The 10,287-nt window shown below is 42.5% G+C and overlaps 1 protein-coding gene across 1 annotated transcript in view; it reads right to left on the bottom strand.

Annotated features, from left to right (window-relative positions):
- Window positions 1-442: 442 nt before the first annotated feature.
- The window catches only part of sh2d7 (SH2 domain containing 7), a 29,091-nt gene continuing 19,246 nt past the window's right edge, over window positions 443-10,287 (bottom strand). The window contains exons 4-6 of the mRNA XM_072914857.1: window positions 8,925-9,167; window positions 573-1,118; window positions 443-487 (exon numbers count right to left, since the gene is read on the bottom strand). Of these exons, the coding sequence (XP_072770958.1) occupies window positions 443-487; window positions 573-1,118; window positions 8,925-9,167 (834 nt within the window). The remainder of the gene's footprint in view (window positions 488-572; window positions 1,119-8,924; window positions 9,168-10,287) is intronic.

Genomic DNA, 10,287 nt, shown 5'->3' with positions numbered 1-10,287 from the left:
TTTCCAGGACAGACCAGTTCAAAAGCAAAAATACATTACCCGGCGCCCCGTAAAAGGTGGGGAAAAGTAAATTATAGGGGAAGGTTGAGTAAAAAAAAAGTTGATCCCAGACTGAGCTTCTATGGGGGGTGCTCAGTTTGAGGCCAGGAAAAAACAACAACAACACGATAGCACATACAAACAAACACGAGACTTAATTTACAGCAATGGTCTCACTGGGATGTTAACAGCACAGCATGGCCAAGACCGTTTGAAGAGGGAGTCGAATTGTGGGAAATAATTGTTTGTTGTTTTCTGGCGAGTAGACTTTCCAATGGTTTGTCAGCTATAATTCATTCATCATTGATAATGAATACATTTTATTTTCAGGGTTCAAAAAAGCTAAGTGTCAGTTAACTTTGGATGACCCTGTTTGAGGGTAATCTATTCATCCAGAGGTTGTTTATTTCTTCATATAATCAGGGAGGAATTTCTTCCATTTCATATTCTGAAATACAGAAAAAAACAATGTTAAATATTCAATGGTCTTTGTTATTTTACTATGAGCATTTTAGGTTCTAAGTCTGACTTACATTTTTTCCCCAGGTGGATTTGGACATTTTGGTCTTCAAATCATCTAACGACTCATACGGGTTTCTCTCGTAATCGCTGCTCTTGCCAGGGACCTGCTCGTAGGTGGCGTCAGGTAAAATGACTGTTGCTGGCTTCCGCTGAAGCTTAGCATACACAGTGGCTCCCTCAGGAGCTGAACTCTCTCCAGGCCCTTCAGTCTGGTACATCAGGTTCGTCCTGGACATTTGAAGATCATCCCTCTGCTCATTTGGACTCGGACTGCTGAATCTTAAAGGCTCTCTAGGGTTGTGAAGCGAATAAGTGTGACATGTGACGCTCTTGGCGGCAGCCTGGGATTCAGATGAAGAGTTTGTGAAGGACTGACTGTTGATTTGATGGTTTAAGTAGGTCACTTCCTTGTTTTTGTTTATTGTCGGTACAGATTTGCTTCTGCCACCTACAGGTGTCAGCTGAGTGTAAGAGGCGGTGCTCGCTTGTGACGTATCAGTCACAGATCCACTCAGGGAGAAGGCTAATAAAGCCCCCCTTTTGGGTACAGCAGGAGTCTGGTAGAAATAAACAACAATACGTTTTCCTTTTTACTACAATGAAAACAGTGGTTTAAAAAAATTCTAAACTCAAAACCATTACAGTGTTGGATTATCATGCAGGTATATTCAACTGAATTGTTCCAGAAATCTAAGGACCAGGGGGCCTCACTTATTCCATCACTTTTATTCTTATTTCTACAAACAGGATCCTCTTTGTCAGACCTGGGCAAATTAAGACCCGGGGGCCACATGCGGCCCGTTAAGCTTTTCAATCTGGCCCGCCGGACATTCCCATAATTTTGTTTTTTAGATCTTTAAGATGGAAACTGTAGCTGCTATTATGATGTGCAGTGATGTTTTCAAATGACTGTAAGTCTTGAACTATACAAAATATTTCAATGGTTGGAATCTGCGCTTTTGCATAATATACTAGTTACTATGATAATCTAATTAGTTCAATCAATCAATCAATCAATCTTTATTTATATAGCCCTAAATCACAAGTGTCTCAAAGGGCTGCACAAGCCACAACGACATCCTCGGTACAAAGCCCACATACGGGCAAGGAAAACTCACCCCAGTGGGACGTCGATGTGAATGACTATGAGAAACCTTGGAGAGGACCGCATATGTGGGTAACCCCCCCCCCCCTCTAGGGGAGACCGAAAGCAATGGATGTCGAGTGGGTCTGACATAATATTGTGAGAGTCCAGTCCATAGTGGATCCAACATAATAGTAAGAGTCCAGTCCATAGTGGGGTCAGCAGGACACCATCCCGAGCGGAGACGGGTCAGCAGCGTAGAGATGTTCCCAGCCGATGCACAGGCGAGCGGTCCACCCCGGGTCCCGACTCTGGACAGCCAGCACTTCATCCATGGCCACCGGACCTGTGCCCCCCCCCCTCAAGGAAAAGGGGAGCAGAGGAGAAAAGAAAAGAAACGGCAGATCAACTGGTCTAACAGGGGGGCTATTTAAAGGCTAGAGTATACAAATGAGTTTTAAGATGGGACTTAAATGCTTCTACTGAGGTAGCATCTCTAATTGTTACCGGGAGGGCATTCCATAGTACTGGAGCCCGAATAGAAAACGCTCTATAGCCCGCAGACTTTTTTTGGGCTCTGGGAATCACTAATAAGCCGGAGTTCTTTGAACGCAGATTTCTTGCCGGGACATATGGTACAATGCAATCGACAAGATAGGACGGAGCTAGACCGTGTAGTATTTTATACGTAAGTAGTAAAACTTAAAGTCACATCTTAAGTGCACAGGAAGCCAGTGCAGGTGAGCCAGTATAGGCGTAATATGATCAAACTTTCTTGTTCTTGTCAAAAGTCTAGCAGCCGCATTTTGTACCAACTGTAATTTTTTAATGCTAGTTACTATGGTAATCTAATTAGTTACCATGGTAATCTAATTCACAGCAGCTCAGACGAGGCACCAAGCAGTGTGGGTGGGGAGCGTTTCCACAGAGTGTTTCCAGAGCGGCCAGCCTATAATGCGGGTGTCAGGGACAGACGCGCAAGGAGTTTTTTAACAACAAAGTTCTAAAGCTTAGTGATGTATCAGATATATCAGATAGCAGGTGGGGTTTTTTTACCCTTCGCGTTCATATTTTGCTGTGTTTGTTGCATTTTTGTTGCGTTTTGCTTGATTGTAAAATATGTCGATGGAGAGGGGGTGTGACGTTCATATGTTGTCAATATTCAGTGTTCTATCGTTCATAGTTAATATTGTAAATCCCACATTCTTTATTTTCATGTACATTCTGGGTGTTTCATTCAGTAAAAAAATTCCATTCTGTTTTTTAAGGCGGTTTGTCATAACGTTTTTAGCATTCAATCAGACAAAAAAAAAAAATTACAGTTGGTACAAAATGCGGCTGCTAGACTTTTGACAAGAACAAGAAAGTTTGATCATATTACGCCTATACTGGCTCACCTGCACTGGCTTCCTGTGCACTTAAGAAGTGACTTTAAGGTTTTACTACTTACGTATAAAATACTACACGGTCTAGCTCCGTCCTATCTTGTCGATTGCATTGTACCATATGTCCCGGCAAGAAATCTGCGTTCAAAGAACTCCGGCTTATTAGTGATTCCCAGAGCCCAAAAAAAGTCTGCGGGCTATAGAGCGTTTTCTATTCGGGCTCCAGTACTATGGAATGCCCTCCCGGTAACAGTTAGAGATGTTACCTCAGTAGAAGCATTTAAGTCCCATCTTAAAACTCATTTGTATACTCTAGCCTTTAAATAGCCCCCCTGTTAGACCAGTTGATCTGCCGTTTCTTTTCTTTTCTCCTCTGCTCCCCTTTTCCTTGAGGGGGGGGGGGGCACAGGTCCGGTGGCCATGGATGAAGTGCTGGCTGTCCAGAGTCGGGACCCGGGGTGGACCGCTCGCCTGTGCATCGGCTGGGAACATCTCTACGCTGCTGACCCGTCTCCGCTCGGGATGGTGTCCTGCTGGCCCCACTATGGACTGGACTCTTACTATTATGTTGGATCCACTATGGACTGGACTCTCACAATATTATGTCAGACCCACTCGACATCCATTGCTTTCGGTCTCCCCTAGAGGGGGGGGGGTTACCCACATATGCGGTCCTCTCCAAGGTTTCTCATAGTCATTCACATCGACGTCCCACTGGGGTGAGTTTTTCCTTGCCCGTATGTGGGCTTTGTACCGAGGATGTCGTTGTGGCTTGTGCAGCCCTTTGAGACACTTGTGATTTAGGGCTATATAAATAAAGATTGATTGATTGATTGATTGACATTATTGTGAGGTTTTGTATTAGTGTTCCTAAAAATAGATATACCGGCCCCCAGACACATTGTTTTCTCTAAATTTGGCCCCCTGAGTCAAAATAATTGTCCAGGCCTGCTCTTAATGGATGTTTGTTTTTTGTATATAAGAAAATAGCGCCGTTGGACTTCAGGAGGTTAAAATGTCAATGCAAGGATCTGTTGCTGTTCCAAGTTCATCTTCAGTACACAACAGGGGCTAGTGTTTATCGAAAATTTGCTGCAAAACCTTTTATGTCTCTCCCATGTATTGAACCGAACTGGAGGACTGAACTGAACTATGGTATCATTCCCTGGCCTTCTGGGCCACCAGTATAACTGCCCTGGCTTACCCCTTACCGCTCTTCGGCTCCAAATCATTTCCCTACCTGGAGTCCGGAGTCCCTGCCCATGGTTGTAGACCAGAGAGCTTTAAAGGTTCCATTTTCATTAATTAAAGCACCAATGATTGTCACACACACACTAGGTGTGGTGAAATGTGTCCTCTGTATTTGACCCATACCCTTGTTCACTCCCTAGGAGGTGAGGGGAGCAGTGGGCAGCAGCCCGGGAATCATTTTTGATGATTTAACCCCTAATTCCAACCCTTGATGCTGAGTGCCAAGCAGGGAGGTAATGGGTCCCATTTTTATAGTCTTTGGTATGACTCAACCGGGGTTTGAACTCACAACCTACCGATCTCAGGGCGGACACTCTGACCACTAGGCCACTGAGTAGGTTCATGTAGGTTCATGTGTAGGACAAAATGATGCTCTATGGCAGAGGTGTCCAAAGTGTGGCTATTATAAGCCAGCAGCAATTTTTTATTAGCCCTTGACATATTCTAAAAACAAAATACATTTAATATTAATGACATATATTATTAGATATTCACTAAAGTCCTCTTTTTTGCTTCAAATATTGCTGCTTCACTAAATCGTAGATACATTTTTTTTTTTTGTTAACTTTTTTTTAAAAGCGTATTCAAAGTTAAAGTTAAAGTACCACTGAAAAATTACCCTCTGCATTTGACCCATCCCCTTCTTCCGCCCCATGGGAGGTGAGGGGAGCAGTGAGCAGCAGCGGTGGCCGCGCTCGGGAATAATTTTGGTGATTTAACCCCCACTTCCAACCCTTGATGCTGAGTGCCAAGCAGGGAGGTAATGGGTCCCATTTTTATAGTCTTTGGTACGTCTCGTCTCGATTACTGTAACGTATTATTTTCGGGTCTCCCTATGTCTAGCATTAAAAGATTACAGTTGGTACAAAATGCGGCTGCTAGACTTTTGACAAGAACAAGAAAGTTTGATCATATTACGCCTATACTGGCTCACCTGCACTGGCTTCCTGTGCACTTAAGATGCGACTTTAAGGTTTTACTACTTACGTATAAAATACTACACGGTCTAGCTCCAGCCTATCTTGCCGATTGTATTGTACCATATGTCCCGGCAAGAAATCTGCGTTCAAAGAACTCCGGCTTATTAGTGATTCCCAGAGCCCAAAAAAAGTCTGCGGGCTGTAGAGCGTTTTCTATTCGGGCTCCAGCACTATGGAATGCCCTCCCGATAACAGTTAGAGATGCTACCTCAGTAGAAACATTTAAGTCCCATCTTAAAACTCATTTGTATACTCTAGCCTTTGAATAGCCCCCCTTTTTTTAGACCAGTTGATCTGCCGTTTCTTTTCTTTTCTCCTCTGCTCCCCCCTATCCCTTGTGGAAGGGGAGACACTCAGATCCGGTGGCCATGGATGGGGTGCTGGCTGTCCGGGGTCGGGACCCGGGGTGGACCGCTCGCCTGTATATCGGTTGGGAACATCTCTGCGCTGCTGACCCGTCTCCGCTCGGGATGGTTTCCTGCTGACCCCACTGTGGACTGGACCCTTACTGTTATGCTGGATCCACTATGGACTGGACTCTCACAATATTATGTTAGACCCACTCGACATCCATTGCATTCGGTCTCCCTAGAGGGGGGGGGGTTACCCACATATGCGGTCCTCTCCAAGGTTTCTTGTAGTCATTCACATCGACGTCCCACTGGGGTGAGTTTTTCCTTGCCCTTATGTGGGCTATACCGAGGATGTCGTTGTGGCTTGTGCAGCCCTTTGAGACACTTGTGATTTAGGGCTATATAAATAAACATTGATTGATTGATTGATTGACTCGGCCGGGGTTTGAACTCACAACCTACCAATCTCAGGGCGGACACTCTAACCTGTTTTGCAAAACCAACTTTTCTTACCTGATGGTACATGCTCTTGTTTATTTAGGATCCCCATAAGTCCCGAAAATTTTAAATCAAACAGTATAGGTATTGCAGGGATATTTCTAAAACAATCTTACCTTCCTTCATATTTCCTCCAAACGAGCTGTTTGGAATTAGCTCTGTCCAGTGACATTTTTGCCCTGTGACGTCAGCAGATATCTCCCGAAGATCTTTGCGCTAGTCTACCATTGTAGTCTGACACTGTAGTCAATGAGCTAACTTTTTTTTTTCTCTATCCTCTTGTTGCGGGGCAGTTTACATGCACATGCATCCTCCGCTGTTGCTATTTCTAATACAAAGTAGCGTATATTTAGAAATATCTGTCAGTAAACTCGATATGGAAGCACCAAAATCTACAACACGGCTGACGAGAATAAGACGCAGACAAAGTGGAGGCACATAAATAAGACCACCCACAAAACGACGCATCCCGAAGAGACGGTCAGAAAGCGGTTTGAAGATGATCTGTAAAACATAATCTATGCAAAATTTGGACCGAAGAACCACCATTAAATGTGATGTGAGCCACAAGGAAGTGTTTTCAATGTAGAAAAAAAATCATAATATACGTCCTTTAAGTGTTAAAATAAGTTTATGTCTTACAGTGCATTTTTTTTCATATTTTTTATTATCTTGATGTGACGATCAAAATAATGATTCATTAGGTAGTAAATAGTTTTTTATGCTCTCACTATAAAGATATGTGATTATTGACAATACTACTATGTGCAAAGTTGTTTACCACGGTGAGACGTAGAACCAATTGGCCTGCGATAAACAAGGGACCATTGTAATGTGCTTTGTCAGCTATAACTTAAAGCCAAGATGTGGATGTTTTGTTCAGATAGTAAGAAAAATTGATTCCCATCTGAATCGTGATTCTCATTAATACTGATTCTAAATCGAATCATAATGTATTTATATGTATAAATATATATATATATATATATATATATATATATATATATATATATATATATATATATATACATATATATGTCTTAATAAGGTTATCCAAAAAATAGTGCTCGATACCGTAGTAGAGCGCAATATATGTATGTGTGGGGAAAAAAATCACAAGACTATTTCATCTCTACAGGCCTGTTTCATGAGGGGGGGTACCCTCAATCGTCAGGAGATTTTAATGGGAGCATTCGCATACCATGGTTTATATAGGGCACAGTGTGGGTGGGTACAGGCTGGCCTAGGGGCGTGGTGATTGGCTCATGTGTTACCTAGGAGGTGTTTCCGTCTATGGCGGCATGTTGTTACAATTTCGCTGCGCTTGTTGAGGGATGACAGGTCCGGACGGTAAATAATAAACAGTTTCTCTTTCAAGCATAGGTTGCATCTTTTATTACCACTATTGTAAGGTGTGCTGGATGCAAGAATTTGCCATGTTATTGAATATTCAACATTATTGTCTTTGAGGTCCCAAATGTGTTTGCTGAGTTCTGTGGTATTTCGCAGGTTTTTGTTCCTGAAAGAAGCCTTGTGATTGTTCCATCTGGTTTTGAATTCTCCCTCGGTTAATCCTACATATGTGTCGGATGTGTTAATGTCCTTGCGTATTACCTTAGATTGGTAGACAACTGATGTTTGTAAGCACCCCCCGTTGAGAGGGCAATCAGGTTTCTTTCGACAATTACATCCTTTGTTGGTTTTGGAGTCGCTCTGTCTGAGGGCCGACGGCTCATTTGCAATTGTTTTGTTGTGGTTTGAGATGATTTGTCGTATATTGTTCATGCAGCTGTAGCTCAATTTAATGTTGTTCTTGTTGAATACTTTTCTTAGGATGTTGTCTTTGGGAAAGTGTTTGTCAATCAGATTGAGGAATTTGTCAATCAGTATATGTATATATATATATATATATATATATATATATATATATATATATATATATATATATATATATATATATGTATATATATATATATATATATACACGTATATGCACTGGCAGTAGGAAATGGAGATGGCCTAAAAACATTATTTTTTATAATTGATTCTTTCATATATACATATATATATATATATATATATATATATATATATATATATATATATATATATATATATATATATATATGAAAGAATCAATTATAAAAAATAATGTTTTTAGGCCATCTCCATTTCCTACTGCCAGTGCATATACGTCCGCAGTCAAGAAGAGCTTTTGTAATCACAGCTTGTTTTGATAAGGTTTTACAATAATTTTTATACCAAACATTGGTTTCAGAAAATTGATTTGAATAAAGAATTTTGTTGAATCGAGAATCGACTCTAAATCGAATGATCACCCTGAGAATCGGGATCAAATTTTAAGTCGTCAGAGTCCCATCTCTATCCGATAGCATATCACAGTGATTCTCAAACTGTGGTGTACCACTAGTGGTATGGACAATCACTTCATTCAATATTCAAACACAGTGTTACCGGTAAAACTGTGTGTAATGTTTTAGTGGCCAATGATGAATGATGATGAAATGTTAATGTTAAATGAAACCTCTGCCTTGTTTTTAACAAATATTTAGGCCCTTCAATGCTACTGTATTTTAATGTTGTCATTATGGTGGTACTTGGAAAGCCAATGTTTTCTGAGGTGGTAGTTGGTGAAAAAAGTTTCAGAACCACTGGCTTAGCATATATTGACTTACATCGGATTGGTTTTGGCATCTTTTAATGTGGCCTCCCACATCCTGTAATACGATTTGACCACCCTGCTCTATGTCACAGACAATGATTGTACCTGTACTCTACAATGATACTGTACCTGAGAGATGGATATGGCATCGACGGACACTGTTCCAGTCAGCTTCCTGTTTTGGGATTTGGGCGGCAGGGCAGGGGGCTGAACTACAGTGTGTATTCCGCCAGTGTGTTGCAGGATCATTTTACTGTCTCCTGTGCAGTCTGCATTATTTTGGTCCCACAGGCTCCGCAGAGATTGGACTCTTACTCCTGATTTCCCTTTGCTGCTGTAATTCACCACATCGTACAGCTCAGCAGAGTTTGCCTGAAAAAACGTTATTCTGGTTATTGCTTCTTTAGTTGAAGCGTATATCTGCTTATTAATCTACAACAAGTCACATATGAAAACAGCATATGTTGAAATGTTGCCTGTAACAGTAGAGTATAAAACCAGAACCATGATGTACTGAATGAGATTAATTAATTAATTACAAAACGTGTTGCATTAATCATGTATAAAACACAGATTAATCACACAGTTTATTTTGACCGCACATGTTTCTTTAGCTTAACCACAGATATTACCTGGGTTTCTAACGCTCAGTGATCAGGTCGATGTATTCGTGAGTGCAATAATTGAAGCGACTCCTACTGGTGTGCTTGTGGCAAATTTTGCTTCATTAGGACATTATTTGTGTCATGATCCGTGGTCGGATCATCTTTTGTGTTATCGGCTACCACACCTGACTCGTCCGCTGCGGCGTCCACGCCTGACTCGTCCGCTGCGGCGTCCACGCCTGACTCGTCCGCTGCGGTGTCCACGCCTGCCTTGTTCGTTGCTTCCAAGCCTGCCATGACGGCGCCGACGCGCCCACCTCCCCGTTGACCACGGATGTGGCCGCTCCCTGGTCGTCCGCTTCGCCAAGTGCGCCCACCTCCCCGTCGGCCACAAATGTGGCTATTCCCTGGTCGCCCGCCTCGCCTGCTGCAGCGGCGTTCCACTCGCCCCCGCCACTTGACTTTGCCTCGGTGGATTCGGGGACACTTGGCCTGGCGACCCACCGCCAAGTCCTCCCTCCGCCCTCCCGTGACTTTTGACCCTGCATGTGTTTTGTTTTTAGGACATCTAGAATCTGTCCTTAAGGGGGGAGCTCTGTCATGATCCGTGGTCGGATAATTTTTTGTGTTATCGGTTTGTTTTGGACTCCTTTTAGTTCCTGGTTATGCACTTCCTGAGTTTAGTCACCATGGTTACTTATGATTTTCACCTGCCTTTTCGCGCACCTGTTGCTCATCAGAGACTCTATTTAGTTCTGCCTTTTCCGGTCACTCGGTGTGGATTCATTGTTTGCGTCACATCTATGCCACGTAAGTTTTGTTTATACCATGTCCTAGTCCATGCTAAGTAATTAGCTTCATGTGTTTTAGGCACGCTTGCCTTTTTT

The sequence above is a fragment of the Nerophis lumbriciformis genome, linkage group LG15 (assembly GCF_033978685.3).
Source record: "Nerophis lumbriciformis linkage group LG15, RoL_Nlum_v2.1, whole genome shotgun sequence".
NCBI lineage: Eukaryota > Metazoa > Chordata > Actinopteri > Syngnathiformes > Syngnathidae > Nerophis > Nerophis lumbriciformis.
The sequence above is the reverse complement of the archived record's forward strand: the minus strand, read 5'-3'. Positions and strand labels throughout refer to the sequence as shown.